We start from the raw sequence: 19,098 nt of genomic DNA, 5'->3' as shown, positions 1-19,098 counted from the left end.
TATGGGCATGTTTCTCCTACTATGGTGTTGGGCCTATTTATCGCATACCAGGGATCATGGATCAGTTTGCATATGTTAAAATACTTGAAGAGGTCATGTTGCCCTATGCTGAAGAGGACATGCCCTTGAAATGGTTGTTTCAACAAGACAATGACCCAAAACACACTAGTAAACGGGCAAAGTCTTGGTTCCAAACCAACAAAATTAATGTTATGGAGTGGCCAGCCCAATCTCCAGACCTTAATCCAATTGAGAACTTGTGGGGTGATATCAAAAATGCTGTTTCTGAAGCAAAACCAAGAAATGTGAATGAATTGTGGAATGTTGTTAAAGAATCATGGAGTGGAATAACAGCTGAGAGGTGCCACAAGTTGGTTGACTCCATGCCACACAGATGTCAAGCAGTTTTAAAAAACTGTGGTCATACAACTAAATATTAGTTTAGTGATTCACAGGATTGCTAAATCCCAGAAAAAAAAAATGTTTGTACAAAATAGTTTTGAGTTTGTACAGTCAAAGGTAGACACTGCTATTTTTTTGAACACACCCCTTTCAACTAATTGCCCAATTGCACAGCCTTAAGAGCGTGCATATCATGAATGCTGGGTCTTGTTTGTTTTCTGACAATCTACTGAACCTACTGGTAACTTGTTTGCCACGTAGCAATAAAAAATATACTAAAAACCTTGATTATTCTGGTTAGTCACATTGTACTGCTATTATTTTGAACAATACTGTACAATGCATGCATTGTCACGTTGCATTGAGTATGTTGCAGAGCTCTTACGGATCGTCTCTGCAGTCGTTTCTGTGGGTGGACGGCATTAAGCTGCTAAAGCTAGCGCCGATAGGTCATATGAATCAAGCCGAACCATCACTTGAACTATATTTATGTGCCATCAACAGAAACACATTAAACATTGAGCAGAATTGAGCAGCTTTATGAGGTGCAACCCGCCAGTGAGCAATTAGCATTGTTTCTGAAATCAAGCAAGCTCTCGCTTTTGCATTTCCAAATCTCTAAAACAACATGAAATGACATTCAAAACCCATTCTGAGTATGTGAAAAATGCTACGGAATGAGTATGAAATTGAAGCAAATCACATATTAAACTAATAATAGATGTATGTTATAATCAGGGACGGAAAAGTTTGGACGATTTCAAGGGCCCGGCGAGGGACAGGGAACGCACTAACTGATAAAATGTATAGCTTCTGATTTAAATATCTCTCTCTCTCTCTCTCTCTCTCTCTCTCTCTCTCTCTCTCTCTCTCTCTCTCTCTATATATATATATATATGCCAAATGCATAAATGTAAAAGTTTAATAATCATTAAAAAAACTATACAATAAAATAACATGAGTGTGTACTCAGATGAAATGTGAAATTTTGAGACACTTCTTGTGAAACTACCAGACACTACTTGTGAAAGCAAGCAAAATAAAGTAAAATAACCAATTTCCTGTTTATACAAAGCTATGAATATAAAGCCAAGATATATATTCAAACAATCTCTGAATACTGGGAATCATTTCTTACAGAAGCTCAAAAATCCATCGGGCAGCAATCCAAACAGAGAAATCTATATTTGTAAACCTGAGCCGGAAACAGAAAAGGGACTCTTACCAATGAAGAGGTTCCACTCCGGGTCCAGGTCCGCTTGGTTGGCCAGGCATCCCCGCATCACGTTTTGACAGTAGTTGGCGCAGGGTTTGAGGCCTGGCGTTTCTCCACAGTATGGACAGTAGAGCATTTTAGTCAATGCTTTACTGCAACCTGGAGATACATTGACCTGCAGGAGAAATAAAACGGAAGGACGTTAGTACTGACTGAGTTGTTTTGCAAGCTGTCGGAAGAAATCGAGTAGTACTATGCACTCATAATCTATGAAAGGACCTCTGCTGGGTATTGAAAAGGTCTGAGTGGAGTGAAGAACTGCACTGACAACAGGTCAAACGTGTCTTTAAAAGCACATTGGGGTCAGATATTCGCAGAAGCATTGCATGTGCTTAATGCACGTCTATTTTCAAAGTCAGTACGGGTGCAAAAGTGCTACATTCGCAGACACTCGTGACGCGACAGCATTCTCACATCAGCTAGCCTTCAGGGCAGAAATATATCTACTTGCAGCCGTCTCTCTGATAATTGCGTGTCATTCTCTATCTGTACACTTGACTCAGAGCTTGTACGCCAGCAATCTTCTGTCCATCACACGGAGACGGCTCTCTGAAGGTCAAGGCCGTGCAGAAAGGAGGCAGACGGTCAACTGGAAACACGATGGACGTTGAGTTTCTCACTGAGATCCAAAAGGACATGTGTTGATTGCTCTGAACACACCTGACAGTGCTGCTTTATAACTACAACTGCAGCGTGTCACATGTCACACATCAAGACTCACACTCACACAGATCTGAAAATCGAAAAACCTAAAAAAACAATATACAACTAATGTGCACTCAATTACATCTTCTGCTTCAGAGTAAAACATCTTAATTGTTAGTTTATGTGTCACAGTTGCAAGGTTTTTTCTCTTAATTGTGACTGTAGGTGAGGTTTTACTTTCAGTTTCAATTTAATGTTTTAGACACTTAAATATGTTAAGTGATGTTACTATTTAAACTATTAAAATAAAATGATATTAAATGTAAAAAAAAAAAATACATATTGGATGAAAATTAAAAATGTTGCATAGGCAAGTAACTGAAATAAGTTTAAGTACAAAAATTAGTAGTAGGAATAAATACATAAATGCATGCATGAATGAATGAATGAATGAAGCATACAACATAATTACTAAGAGTTAAACAAATATCAAATGGAAACCAATAATAAAAAAATTTAATTAAAATGAAAATGAAGAGCTAATTCAAAACATTAATAAATCTTTATTTCTTATTTAAAATAATCCCATAATTTGAACTCTGAAACTGATTATATAGTTATTGTCAATTAATATAAATTTAAAACTGATAAAAAATTAATTAAAAGCAAAATAAAACTTCAAATGAAAAGCTCAATTCAAATACACTACACAAATGAATTCACATAAATATAGAAAAAAATATTAAAATAACACTGAAAACCTCACAACAAACAACAATAAAAAACAATAACATACATAATTTTCTTAACTCAGAATTTGACTACCAAGAGTTTGTACATTTTTACACAAGACTAAAAATGTTTTTATTAATTTTTTTTTTTTCTTGATTAGTGAAGGTAAAAAGGGTAGGCAGTGTATGATATGCAGTGCACTAGCAATCTTACACCTCCATCTATTATTTTCAACAGATCAGCAAGCGCTTCTTTTCTTACTTCCATCTTTTCTTCTGAGGTAGAGTACGGCAGTGAGTTTCAATGAACTTTGCTAACGTTTCAAACACATGCATCCTGTCAAGCTCCACTTATTTACCCTTCAAAATCTTTGCTGTAAACGGCTTCACCATCGGCCCGTAATTGAAAGAACAAGCGGAGGATCAGTTACGTGTCACACCTCCGGATTCGGAGATAAACTCTTGGCGTCTTCATCATTCTGCTCGTCTGTGATGATCCAGACACCCTTCCTCTGCCGCTGCACAGCTACAAGTGTTTCTGGAAGACTGAGGATCAAACAGAGCTGCTCTGACGCGGCCCGTTTTACACTCCCACATCAAACACGGAGCGCAGGAGAGCTTTGAACGCAATTACATCACAGCGAGACTCACGCGCACCGTGAGCTGACAGCTTTTTCACACGATTCCTAATCAGCCATTAGCTTCACGCAGTATACACAGAGACTGTCTAGCTGCACATGGGACACTGACGGGATATTTCACTGCACTCTGAGACTGAAGAGTATTTCTCTGAGTATCTCAAAGGTTAACAAGACAAACTCTGCTCAAAGGAGCCGCACCGCTGACTTCTCTGCCGCTGTTAAACTGTAAACAGATCAGTTTGTTTAATTGTTACATTTGTTTTATTTCTATTTTTTCCTTCGTTTTTAAGAGTGTAGAAAAGTGAAATTTGGGCTTGTTCTTCCAGATGTAATTTTCGTTATACTAAAGATAAAAAATTAATAAAAATAAAGTATATAAAATAAAATAGCCTATATAAAGTAAAAATAAAATAGATTTTATCTTCATAAAAACTATGCATGAATTAATTTGTTTAATTATAAAAATAAAAAATAAAAAAAAAAACATTTGTTTACTTTTTTTTTTAAGTTAAATTTAGGATTGTAAAGTATATAAAATAAAATATATAAAGTAAAATAAAATAGATTTTATCTTCATATAGTAGCTAAAAACTATGCATGAATTAATTTGTTTAATTATTTTAAAAAAACTTTTTTTTTTAGTTAAATTTAGGATTGTCCTTTCAGACTTATTTTCTCCTTTAAAATACAATATATATGGTATATATGATATATGATATAATAAGGGAGGAAGAAATTTCTTCTAAATTAGACATAATTATGTCCATAAGTAGTTCATTAAAATAATCTAAATAAATCAAATTTATCATGGTTTCCACAAAACTATGAAACAGCACAACTCTTTTCAACATTGATAATAATAAGAATGATTTCTGAAGGATCATGTTACGACTGGAATCATGATGCTGAAAATTCAGGTTATGATTACAGGAATAAATTACATTTTAACAAACATTCAGATAGAAAACAGCTATTTTGATTCATAATAATATTTCAAAATTTTGCTGTTCTTAATGTATCTATAATAAATACAGCCTTGGTAAGCATAAAAGACTTATAAAATATAAGTAAATATTTTTTTTTCTCATTCGAACCCTGCTTTTTAAAAACATCACAAGCCGCATATCTTTAAAATGGAGCTGTCCAAGTGCACTGATGTGTAAAAGTAATGAAATTCCTTGAGCCGATAAATAGTATAGATCGTAGGCATTTGAGGTCAACAAAATGATTTATTCCAGAGTCATGCTCATGTTCCCATAGCGTGGAGATAATAAAGAGTAACCTGTGAGCAATAAAATGTTCCTGCGGGTTTGCCCACTACATGTTTCCACCACCAATCTATCTTACCTTTGACAAACCTGTCACGCAGAAGAAATGTCTGGCAGGAATATGAGGTTCATGATATGCGGGAGCACAAACCAGGTCATTTCCATGTTTCGAAGCATGCAAAACAATGCATTTTTCATCAAAGTAAAGCAGCCGCCTTCTTGATGCTCTGATATCCCTCTCGCAAATCAAACTGAGAAGCCCAGGAATCGACCAAAGCCGTGAAGAATGAAGCATGCAGCAAGCTTGATCAGCAGCCGAGATTTCCTGAGACCCGCGAGTCATTTATGAGCAGCAATAGCAGTCGATTCCAGTAAAATCCCTCTTTTTCACAGCAGCAATCGTCAAATACCTCGAGCTGTGATTCTGCTTACAGGCCAGCGGCCAAAACAGGCCCTGGTTTGACAATCTGCCGTCAATTTAGGAGGCACAGATACCACACAGAAAAATATCAGGGTCATTTTAGACACTCTCATTTGAACTATTTTCAATGCAATGCTTAATTCGATTAACTCAATTAACTCAAAATAGATTCAGAATAGTAATCAGTAGTCTTCATGAATTAAACTAATTGTTCACAACACACACCTTTCCAAAAAAATACAATATTTGAAATAATTAGCATATTCAAAATGACATAGAATGCACTCTATGAGTTAGAAATGGGAACTCTATAGTGCTCTGGCACAAACATCACAAAATACTATCACTTTACTAAAATATTTCTGTCACACTTCATTTTAAGGTCCAATTCTCACCATTACCTTTTGCCCCAAACTCATAATTTGCTGCTTATTAATTGTAACTAATGTGGTTGTTAAGTTTAGGTACTGGGTTTAGGTATTTTAACCAAAAAAAAAAAAAAAAAAAATTACAGAAAAGACTTACACATTGTTAAAACAAATATGTTTAAGGAAAAAAAAAAATCTAAAACTAGTAAATTTCACAAACAAACAAATAAAATGTGAGTGACACTGAATTAAACATAAAATTCTGAAGTAAAAAAAAAAAAAAAAAAACTAATAGCAATTTCTTGTAAAATGTGCCATAATATTCTAAACTTCAAAAAATAAATTTTTATAGTGTATGAATTCTTCCTTCAATAGAAATATTTTATATTTGGTGCAAGATTTGAAGATTTGATTCGATTCAAATATTTGAATCACAGATACAATTTAAAAAATATAATTCAATGAACAACAAGTCAATATAAAGATTCAAATCAAAGACTAGTTAATCAAATCAATGAGGGAGTCTGGTCAACTTGAAATCATGCAGGAAAACAAATAAGATTTCAGAAACTGCAAGTGGACTCTTTTTAGATTCTCTTCTGAGCGTCTGAACAGATTGCTTCCAATGGAATTCAATGCATTTGCATTATCATCTTGTGTGCATAACCTTTAATGATAAATATGTGGGATTCTTCCTCCCAAGGGTTTGAATCGTAAGTGCACAATGATATCATCAGCGTGTTGCTGTTGTGCAGAAGAGCACCTCCTCAGTCCTTCTGCAAGGAAACGCCTTCAGCATAAATCTGAAACGGGGAGTCCTGCGTATAAAAGAACCATGACGGACAATAATACACAGTGCTGCATGTACAGAGAGAAGATAAAATGCCTTTGAGCGACTGCACAGAAATCCTGTTGGGTACATTGTGTTCCATTTTAAGCCCGGCACATTTGATTTCTCATTCAGTGCTGAACCACATAGCCAGGGTAAAGCGACCCATGGGAAATCTTGCCCAACAAATCCAGAGACTCGTCAGCCACATCTGGGAATGAAAACATATGACCAATGGTTTTAGGAAAAGGCACGGAATTAACCTCGAAGGGTGTTAAGAGATGCGACGCAACGCTTCGAGCCGCTCTAATATGAGGCTTTTGGCACGACAAAAAGAACATTCCTGTCAGCAGATGGATCTAATCCACAGTTATTATGACAGTAGGCCGGATCCAACCTGGCACGAGCCTCCAGAATCAACCCCAACACACACTGAAGGAGCCGAGCAGCTTGCCAGTGTAGGCTTGGATATGAGATAATCAGATGTGGCACCTCCTTCTGTTCCTCTCTTTACTTTCGGATGTCAGAGAAGGGCTGAGAAGGTGCGAGAAGTGACACGAGGAGTTAATAAGGGCCCGAAGTGAACAGGAAGACGCAGGGCTCCTCAAGAATGAAACTACAGAACTTCTCAGGTCTTAACTGGGAGGATTTCTGGAAGTGGAAATCTTTTAAAAATAAAGCTTCTTTATTGGTACTGAAGACTCCATTGAAAACTTTACACTCTAAAAAACGCTGGGTTAAATACAAAATATGGACAAATCCAGTGATTGGGTTTGTTTAGATGTTTAACCCAGCCTTCTGGGCAGTAACCCAACTGCTGGGTTTGTCCATGGATTTCGAAACAACCCAGCATTTTTTACAGTGCGTAAAAAAAAAAACGGTTCTTTACATTGCCTGGATGCTATTCTTTAAAGATGAATTATTCATTGAAAGGTTATTTGGGTTCTTCCGTGGGATCACTGTGAGAAGCCCCTGTTGAAATCTTTATTTTTAAGAGTGAAATAAAACAAAGATTGAATTTTGAATTTTTATTTTTATTTTTTAGAATATTTCTATAGAGTGCTTTAGGAATGAGGCATGATTTCTGGTTGATGCACTTGATGATGCACTTCTGGTTTCATTGGGTTTTTGGTTAAATGCATGCAATAATGTACATGGTTAAGCTCACAATATTTTCATATTTTATAATCTTAAACAAAATACATCAGTAACTTTTAAGCATTTAGATAAAAAAAAGGCTAAATGGGACAACTGAGGCTGTTATTTCAGTATTGTTGATGTGTACTCAATAGTTTTTGTTAATACAGTGAATTAGTTTCTTATTTTTGATTCGTTTTTAATTTCAGTGAAAATTTTCGTAATTTTTGTGTTTGTGAGATTTTTCTTGATTTTCTATTTTTTCTTGTCTCTAAAGCTTTTATTATGTATTTTGATAGGCTTTTTAGATATTTAGTTAAACCATGCATGAATCATAAAATTTCATCAGTCACAGAACTCATTTCCTATTGTGTTTTTGAGAGAATCAGAGTGATGTGAATTTACAGGTTGGCCTACAAAAACACATCTTTCCTCCAGCGCTCCGATAATCGTTGTTTATTTCACAAAAGCTTGTATGGAATGCAAGCACAGAAATCTGCTGGCAATGACACAAACTAGATTTGCACAGTGTCCTTCTAATCCAAATAAAGCTCAATCTCTCTACAGATTTACATTAGCGCTCACGCCAGCATCACACGGCCTTTCTCTCAGACATAAGGCATGTCCGGCCAGCATCATTAGCCTCATTGGCACTGCCAGTGAACTTACATGCAAAAGTCAACACGCCATCTGCCATCTAGAAAAACGGCTAAAAAAGTGGGTAAAAAGGAAATGTGAATCCAGTCGTGCAGGACACTCATTCTACAAAACAAGTGCTCTTACATACACATGATAAAGATATAAGCATGATTAATCACAATTAATTAAAAATAAATAATGTTAATACCATGTCAGCCTGACCCAAGTCTGATGGGACAAACTGTCAGCTTTCAGGCTGGTTTTCATGCAATTGTGTATTCTATAATAATATAATAAAATCATGATATTATAATATTAAAATCTGTGTTATTTTAGTATCACTGAGATCCTTTTAGATCCTAGTTTTTACTAATATTTTAAGACAAGTTATTTATTTTTAAGTTACTAATTTTAAAATAAGTTCTGTTTTATTTTACTTCAGTTAGCATTTATTTTAAGAAAACTGTTTTTTTTTTTTTAGTTTCAGTTTTAGTTAACTATAATAACCCAGATTTTTATATGCATGGGAAATCAACTTAAAGTTCTGATTTGTGTTTTTATTTTACGCATTATTCGTTTTTATATATCTAAATAATTTTAGTAATTGTTATTTCAGTTTCCATTTGAGGTATTTTACATGAAAATAAGAAATGTTTAAATACATTGATTTCAGCTTTTAAGTTTTTATATATTTTATACTATTTCAGTTAATATTTATTTTATTTCATGTAACTAAAATGTTTTGTATGGTTTTTATTTTAGTTTAGTAAATTATAATATCATTGGTCTGTGCCATTATGTGCTAATTAATTTGACAAAATTATTATTATAAACGTCACTCTAGAGGAGACACATGTGAGTATTTTTTTCTTTTTCAAAGGTGAGGTATATATATATACACACACTTTCATTTGAGTGTATATTAAACTCCCACTATACTCCACACAGGACGAGCGATTTAAAATGAATGGATGGCAAATTTTGAAACTAAAATGCCAGCACATCTTTCACAAACTAAACCAACCTTGACTGAACTCTTGAAGAGCACCTTTGTTTACGCCCCAGGCAACAGAAGCAACCCACACAACGAGATTTCTAATGCTCCTGCTGCATGATCACAACACTAAAACGTATGATTATTCAGAACAATGTCACACTCAACAGGAGAGAGAGAAATCTCTTTAACATTGCAACTTCTGTCCAAAATGAAGATGACATTTAAATTGAGAGCAAACAAAAATAGTTGCTTCTGTTCTTAGGTGTCATGCAAAAACACACAAACAAACAAATAAAAAACTAAATGTGTCTCCTCTGGAGTTAAGTTTATAACTCTACAATCTTACTTCATGTCAGCTCACTTGTGTCTGCATTTCTCTAAAGGGTTTTTATGAGAAAACATCAGAGATGATGATCTTTAAATTAAACACGGGCTACTTTAAATCCTCCGGAGCAGATCTCTGAAAGAGCACCTTTTGAGAAATAAAATCCCGGACATTCATATCCTAACGGAAATAAAAAAGAGCCAAAAACATATTTTAATCCATGCATGCACACACAACTGTTGCACATGCGCATGTCTGTGTTATTTCGTTGTCAATGAGAGTTAAAATGTTTTGAATATAAATGTTACATTATTATTTTATTATTACATTTTAGTAACTTTGTTTTATTTCATATATTAAGAATAAATATTACAATTATTTATTTACTTTAGGTTTAAAATATTTTGGTTTTTGTTTTATGTGCCATTAATAACTATTATTTAAATTTTGCTCAAAATTCTTTACTAAAATTTTTTTATAGTTTACAAAGTTTAATACAATTATTAAATCATTGTTAAAAACTGAAATTAACCTCAAATATCAAAAATATAAATATTACATAAAAAACTAAATGAAAATTATATATGTTATATGAGCAACTGAACTATATTATAAACAAACAAATAAATAAATACATACATAAATAAATATGATAAAAGCACATAAAAAGTGCAAATAAAAATCTTAAATAGGATGACATTTAAAATGTTTTTATAATCTTTTATGTGTTTATGATTTAAGGTTTGTACAGCATTAACATCTTAGTTAATGTTAATTTCAATATTTACTAATAGATTTTTAAAATCAGTTGAATACATTAATATGAATGCACTTTGCACTAACACTAAATATATAGCTTATTGCCCCTGTTATTTTACACAACTAATCTTATCAAATTGCAACCAAATTGCAAGTTGCAAAAAGACCCTATTGCAAAACATTACCATAAATACTATAAAAGCATATAGATAATGTCATATTAACATTAAGTAACTAGCTGCAAATGTTGCAAAACTTGGAAAGCTAAAAGCATCAGCATTTGTGCATATGTTACGGGCATCGAAACATGGATCTCTAAACAAATATTCACCAAATTTGCCTTTCTCTCAGCTCACTTCTAATGCTCAGGAGTGCATTCCCACACACATCTGAGTGCGAGCGAGAGCCAGTGAGAGTACAGTGACCGTTTAACCCTTCATCTGAGACGCTGCCTCCACACACACACACACACACACACACACGAGAGAGAGAGAGCCAGGTAATAATGACAAGCGTGCCGTCGCTGTGTTTGCAGTGGATCACGCTCGACTGACTCTTTCTGTGCTCAGATGCTCTTCAGATTGCTTCTCTTCCTCTGTGACTTTCAAGGGCACAGATTCGTCCGGGCGACAGATCTGATTGTTCATAAAGATTATACGACACCGCTGCTGATCATGGGTGTGAGCCAATATTAAGGCAGTGAAATTTGGGCAACAGACTGAGGACTTTTACAAGGATGTAACTTCTACAACAGGTTGGGAAGTCATAAGTACGACATCCACTATGTTTCCCATTCATAATAACGACTTTATGGTGGTGTACATGTGCATTCAACTCATAAATATGATACATACAACATACATAACATAGACACAGTCTCAGGTTGCAAGATCTTGCCAGAAAAGCAAGAAAATCATGCAACCGGCATCAAAACAAGCATCCCCAAAATATGTCCAAATATAAGACTGCTTTCCCCCCAAAAAACTATACTCATGACGTTACGAAAAAACACAAGCTCAAAGACACTTATATGAAGCAGACAAGGCTATACTTCAGACACGGTTAGTGAATGCGACATTATCACAACTATAAAATAGGCCTAATCGAGGCATAATTGAGAACAATTTCACTAGAGGTAACAGTCTTTATTGCTATGCTCTTTTCAGATAATTTCTTGCCAAAGTGCAAATCACAAACAGCCACTTCTAATGTTCCCTGCTGTATTATAGTGAGAGACAGCCAATTATAACCGCAGAAAAATGCATTCAGGAGGAGGAGGAGTTCAAGTCACTTTTATGTGAGAACATTTTGGTGGTTGTAATATTGCATGGTAATAAAAAAAAGAGGAATATTCAAATTTTAATGCATGTTAAAGTTAGTGTAAAAACCAATAAATAAATAAAAACACACTCCGATGTAAAAACAAGTAACCAGATTCTGTGCAGTGCTTAATGTTGTCTATTGGGTAATATTTTAGATTTTAGATTTAGATTTCCTGGTTCCATATTCATATTACTTTCTGAGGAATTCAGTTTAACTTGCATTTAACCCGGAAAATTACTCTAATGCTCAGAAAGAGCTGAATAGAAGTAAAAATAGTCTTTGGTGAGTAATTAAAATGGAGATGGTATCCATGAGACATTGCATTATGCTATTTAAACAGCATCATAGGAACTATAGTTTGACCCTCATTAACACCGACAAATTAAATGACAAGAGATTCAAACAGTCAACTAAAGAACAGTTCAGAGACTGCCAGCGACACAACAGCAAGGGCAGCTCGCCATGCATCTGCACTGAAAACAGCTAGAATAAAATAAAAATTAAAAAATAAATCAAAATAAAATAAAATAAAATAAATTAATTAAAAATAAAATAAAATAAAATAAAATAAAATAAAATAAAATAAAATAAAATAAAATAAAATAAAATAAAATAAAATAAAATAAAATAAAATAAAATAAAATAAAATAAAATACAGCCGTTTGTGCTTGGGTATTAAATCTGATATTATGGCATTATATATAAATATCAATGTGTGTGTGTGTGTGTGTGTGTGTGTGTGTGTGTGTGTGTGTGTGTGTGTGTGTGTGTGTGTGTGTGTGTTTGTGTGTGTAATCCCCTGTGTGTTCTTTTTCAATTAACATAATTATTAATAATCAACCTAAAATTCAAGTTAATTCAACATTAAAATTCAAATTCAACATTAGTTAACTACATTAGTTAACATGAAATAACAAGAAATAATACATGGTCATTTATTGGTCTTAATTAACATTAACTTCAATATCTATTAACACATTAAAAGTTGCATTTATTAATGTAGGTTAATGCACTATGAAATAGCAATATATGAAATAATAATAATAATTGCATTTAAAGTAATTTTAATAAAGATGAACAAACAAAGACTGATAAAAATGGTAAAATGTATGCAGTATATCCTTAAGCTACATTAATGTATTGCTACACAAATGTAACTTTTCACTATCTTTCTATTTTCTTTTTTGCCTACTTCTACAAGCCAGTGTGTTTCTGCTGTTCAGCGCTGTGCACACTTTCTAACCTTGTGGCTGCTTTGTATGTGTATAGAAGCCCATCGCTTCACTTTACATCTCTGCTCTTTCAAAGGCTCTTTCCGCTCAGGAAGGACACACGGCTGGCTGGATTTTAAATGAAAAGTCGAGGAGATAGACAGTCCCAGCGAGGCTGGTCCAAGTGTCACTTATTGTAAAGTCAAAAGGCCCTTCTTAACAGTCAGGTAGGACGGGCGGAAAAAGTGACCCCAAGTGTCCTCGGCGAACCGGCTATCTGCGGTGGTGAAGGTAAAGGGCAGTGTTTTATCTTTTATCATTCCTACCCATCCGATCCTCCTGCACCTCCATGTGACTGCTTCAGACGATTGCTTTTCTGATGAACCCAGACATACGCCGGCTGACTAAAAGGAAAATACTAGAGCCGTGCGCAGGGCATCTGTCTACCTGATCTCCGGCGGTCCCCTTCACTTCAAGGCCAACTCCTCAGGCTCGGGCCGGAGTGTCATACGGTGTTAGGTTTACACCCTTGGGCCACCCGCCCGCTCACCGTTAAAAGGTGCCGCACTTGACAGAGTCTGCACTTCAGCCGCGTCTCAAATGTCAGGGGTCGTCAGGGACACGGCGGGCGGCAGGAACGCACCCACATAATGTCACAACACGACCTCTGACAGCTCTGATGCTCAATTACCGTCCGACACACTGAGAACATCAACCACACACATGCACACAGACATACTAAATACAGAGGCAGGGTTATTACAGTTAAACTAAAACTAAAACCATATATAAGTATATATATATATATATATATATATATATATATATATATATATATACAGTAAATAAATAGTAAATAAATAAACACATAAATACATGAATTAATTAATTAATTAATTATCAGATTTAAAAATATATTTTTTTTTTCTCAGGCAGTTGGCAACATTTCTCATTTTGATGTACTTTTTAAAATACATATTTGTGTATAAATAACTAAAACTGAAATAAAATATAACTTAAATACAGGCATAAAAAAATTATAAATATTTTTTTTTCAATATAATTAAACTATATAATAAAACTATATAGGTATAAGTATATAAGTATCTCAATGATACTAAAATAACAGTAAATATTCCCATAATGAGAGAATGAATGTTTTCATGCAACTAAAGTAGTAATAGGTTTGTTGAAATAAAACAAAGGTTAAATGTGTGTGTGTGTGTGTGTGTGTGTGTGGGGGGGGGGGGGGGGGGTAATAATAATTAAAATAAAATTCAAACATAATTATTATTATTATTTCAGTTAGTTGCATTTTTTTATGTTGAATTTTGCTTATTTTTAATAAATAAAAGAAGCTATTTCAAAGTACAAAGTACCTATTATGCCTATCAAACACCTGTAAATAATCAATTTGGAAATTATTTCATATAAATACAGTACATTGTGTTTGATTTTTACTATAATTGTAAAAAACTAATCTAAAAAATAAAATATGATTGCAAATATGAATTAATAGTATCTCAATACTAAAATGACAGAGTCAGCTGGCGAAGGATATATCCTTATGCAACTAAAGCAATAGTTCATGTCATTCCAGTTAAACTTTTTCATAAAGACTTTGTCAAAGCATTGCAGTTTTTACAGAAGAAGGCATTCTTGTAAACAATGTGGCGAGCTCGGCTGAGTCGGCTCTCAAACAAAAAGAGTATGTGCACATGTGAAAATCTGTGGCGTTCCCAGGGGAAACCATCAATGAGTCACTAACAGACGTCTGTTCAGCAGACAGACAGACTACTGATCCTATTGAACTAGGCAACTCTATCCTCCCAACTGTAAGAAAAGAGTTTCTTTTTTAACGAGACGGCCCGCTAAAGCATGGAAAACTTCCAAAGTTCGCTTTAAGGTCAAGCTTGCATTATTTTTAAATGCAGATATGCAACACGTATTTCTATCATGTTAACACTGAACAGTGATTTACTTAAGCTATTATTAGGATCAGGATTGATGTCTGTAAAATGATTGAAGCTCTCTCTGAGTCTGAACTCTTCAAAATACAATACCCTGGTGAAAAAAAAGAGAAAAAGTTCCCTATCGTTACCTTCTAAGAGCTAAAAGCAAGAAACATACTCTATGCAAGTACACACTTGAGTGCAAATACTCAGACAACTGATTTTATGAATGCATACTATGTACATGCTTAAACATTGTACATACTTAAAGTGCATTCTTGCAAAATTCAAAAGAGAACATACTTTCCTTCATGCATCTGTGCCTACAGTTAAAAAGCAGCGGTAAGAATACAAAGTGCACTTGTGTCGCTTTATGAACTGCATTTCAGAACACAACGACTGTGAAATCGAGCTTGCGTATCTAGACGTTTGCATTCACAAGCACCGAGTCATGAAATGAATGTGGTTTAAACTCAGACAATCGCAACTACTCAATGACGCCGAAGGTATTTACTTTGTTTTAATGACAGCATGCAGTTTAAGTTCACACACAGTAGTCTTAAAGGATTTGTTTCACAACGAAATTAAAGTGTGCTCACCCTCAGGAACATTTAAGATGAAGATGAGTTTCTTTCCACATCAGATTTGGAGAAATGTAGCATTCAATCACCGTTTCACTGATGGTTGCTCTGCAGTGAATGGGTGCCGTCAGAATGAAAGTCCAAACAGCTGATAAATACATCACAATAATCCATAATAATGCTTCCTTCAGTGAAAAGGTCCACCTCTTCTGGTTCTCTCACATCAAAATCTACTGACATATTTGTTTAGAGCTGTTTTTTTGGGTTATAAATGGTATTTGATGTGTGCAGATTTCTCTCTTGATTCAGACGAGGTGACTTTTTCACTGGAGAAAGCAATATAATGGACTTGTATTCGGAAGCAACAGTCTAAAGTTTAAACATCTTATTGATGGATTAGTTTCTTAAAAAACACACAGCTTTTCACTTGACCAGATGTTGATTGATGTACTGGAGTGCTGTGGATTATTGTGATGTTTTTATCAGCTGTTTGGACTCTCATTCTGACGGCACCCATTCACTGCTGAGGATCCATTGGTCAGCAAGTGATGCAATGCTATACATTTCTCAAAATCTGACATTTTCAGGGAGCTATCCCTTTAAATCAGATCCCTCACACACACACACTTCTAAATACTCTAATGCTGTTTTGCAAAAGTTTAAATAACTTTATCCTCAAATCTCTGTAAAAATAAATAAAAATAATAATAATCTGCTTAATCTTCTTTTGCCCCTTTCAGCATTCCTAGTACAGCGTGGAATTCTCCAAATGCTTCTCTTAATCTAATCTGAGTGGGATTTTCAGTTCTTAATTCGGGGAAAACAGCAGTAAAGCCTCGGATTGCAATTAATCCCAAATATGTAATCAGAGCTGTTTATTCTGGAGCAGACCTGTGTGCTTCAGATGATTTCTGCACATTGACATACTTAAAATCAAGAAACATAAAAATACATTGGATGAAACAACTTCTATTATAAATGTACATAATTATATATCAAATTATTATAAATCATTCAATTAAAAAAAAAAATCATATCCTTAACATTTGAAATAACATTAAGTTTTAATATTTTGTTTATTATATATTTGATAATTACTTATTTATTAGTTAAAATAAGATATAATAAGCTACAATTAGCTATAATATAATATAATATAATATAATATAATATAAAATAATATAATATAATATAATATAATATAATATAATATAATAATATGAATGACTTTTCAAACAGATAAAAAATAAAACCTATTTTCAGAGATATTAATATTTGAAGGTATATGAACTTAGGGATAATAAAGGAATAGTTTGCTAATTACTTTTTTATTCAAGTTAACTGTAACCTTTTATTTATATCCTTAATTTTTTTTTTTTTTTTATCCAATTTAAAGACAGACCCTTAGTGTTTTGAACAGCAAGATCAATGCGTTCTTTAAAGTAGTAACGGAGCAAAACCAGCTTGTTTTTCACAGCAAAACCGAGCTTCAAATAAAATGTCTAAATAAGTAGAGTATCAGGCTAGGAATATGAGCTTGCTTGTGCATGTAAACAACATTTTAGCGTGATTCTCTTCATGTTTCTACATCGGGTCAGTGACATCTCTGCCCCATACAGGTCAGGGTCCTGTGAAAACAGGCCTGGTCCATTAGCACACATCACACAGCCATTAGTGATGCACACACACACACACACACACACACTCACACAGACACACACACGAGTCTTCTGGAGAAATATACTCACGTGTACCTTCAGACTGAATCTCTTCGAACACCATTTCATTTACATAAAAGCTTTTTATTATTTATTTATTTATTTATTTATTGTAACTAGAAAAAAAAATATTATTTGCTTAAGACATCAGTCTACTTAAAAAAAAAAAAAAAATCTCTGTGTGTCCATTCAACTATTTAAAACCCTGCTGTTTTTTTAACAAATCAATAAATAACACACACACACGCACACACACGCACACAAACAAGCACACACACGCACACACACACACACACAAGCACACGCACACACACCCCCCAATAATAATAGTAATTGGGAAAATATAAATGAAATATGTACAAAACAAACAAATAATAAATAAGTAAAATGCATCTGTTAACCCATGCATTCAGTTCAGTTTTACAGGAATGCTGACATCCGTGGCTTGTTTGTGGAAACGGGTGAATGAGGGGTTAAGCTGATTTTGCGTGCAATATCAATTTAATATACAAAAAATTATTAGAGCTGATGAAAAGATTATGTTTTAGTTGAATATTAGTTCATAACTTACTATATTTTTTTTTTTACTAAAATGAAACATTTATCATATAATTACTTTTGCATACACTGCTAAAACATTTCGATTTTAATGTGAGGATTAGTGCAATTTTGGTGAAACTTTTAACTTCTGCTAAAATGCATTTTGTTGAGTCCAGCAGAGTAATTATAGACTCTTTGTTTCAAGAATCTGCGTCCTCTGTAAGCATTTCTCAAGAACACTTCTCCTAATGACAATTACATGTTATTACCAAGGAAATATATTTGCAGCTCTTCCTCCTGCTGTGGATTGGACAGACGTGCCACTACAAACAATACGGCCTGATTGGCTAAGAATAATCCTGCTCAATCACACCCATGTGAACTCTCTGTCAGCGTGACACAAACATAACAATTCAAGCATTTAAGTGCACCATATTTATGTCTGTTCTGCTCATATGTAGTTGTTAAAGCATCTTTAAAGTAGCTAATCAGGCACGTCTTTGGCCATTCAGAGCTGTTCACAGACGACCGTCTGATGCATACAAACAGAACAAAGCACAAATTGCTTAAGTTCTTCAATGCAAATCAATTTGGATAAAAGCATCTGCTAATTGCATAAATGTAAACGTAAATGTGAACTGTGATGTTAATTAAAAGTGCATGCAATTTAAAAAGTGAGAGAGATAAACCTGTTGGAGATCGGGCCGGGCAATACAATCATATATACCTCTGCCATTACAAATGAACACAAATACAGACGCATATTACGTCAGCAAAGTACCTAAAACAAGCCAGACCTGGCTGCCTCACTATATTCTCTGGATGTCTTCAGCAGCAAATCTGTCAATAATTCTTCTAATCATCCAGTGAGCCATTAAACAGCATCAACATCTATTGGAAAATGTGATTGAGACGAGCTATCAAAGGTGGATCTGCGGCTGCGGCTGTCAGACGATCGCTTTTATCTTCCCTTCAGAAAAACGTGTGGCTCCGCAGGGCATCTCTCATCACGGATGTCATAACCTGTCCAGCGCGCCGCCGTCACATCAAAGCGCTGCTGTGCTGGAAAGACGCATTAACACTGGTGTAGACATGCAACCTACTGGCCTTCAGAAAAACACATACAAAAGAACGGCTTCTACAAAGCATACATGGTGGTTATACAAAGCTTAAAAGACTAATGAAAGTTTACAATAACTAACTAACTAAATGGAAAATATCAATAAATAATAATAATATTAATAATAAACGGCTTCGCTAAAGTATGCGTTTATACAAACAAATAAAGTGTGTTTTTATAAAGTTTTGTTTGACAAACAAATCCCAAATTATATC

The 19,098-nt window shown here is 34.2% G+C and overlaps 1 protein-coding gene across 1 annotated transcript in view; it reads right to left on the bottom strand.

Moving 5' to 3' along the window:
- LOC127949615 (glypican-6) overlaps nucleotides 1–19,098 on the bottom strand; it is a 183,073-nt gene that overhangs the window by 69,883 nt on the left and 94,092 nt on the right. Inside the window, exon 4 of the mRNA XM_052547049.1 lies at nucleotides 1,628–1,793. Coding sequence (XP_052403009.1) covers nucleotides 1,628–1,793 — 166 coding nt within the window. The remainder of the gene's footprint in view (nucleotides 1–1,627; nucleotides 1,794–19,098) is intronic.

This window comes from Carassius gibelio, chromosome B1 (assembly GCF_023724105.1).
Source record: "Carassius gibelio isolate Cgi1373 ecotype wild population from Czech Republic chromosome B1, carGib1.2-hapl.c, whole genome shotgun sequence".
Classification (NCBI taxonomy): Eukaryota; Metazoa; Chordata; class Actinopteri; order Cypriniformes; family Cyprinidae; genus Carassius; species Carassius gibelio.
Note: the sequence above shows the minus strand (reverse complement) of the source record. Positions and strands in the feature narration are given on the sequence as shown.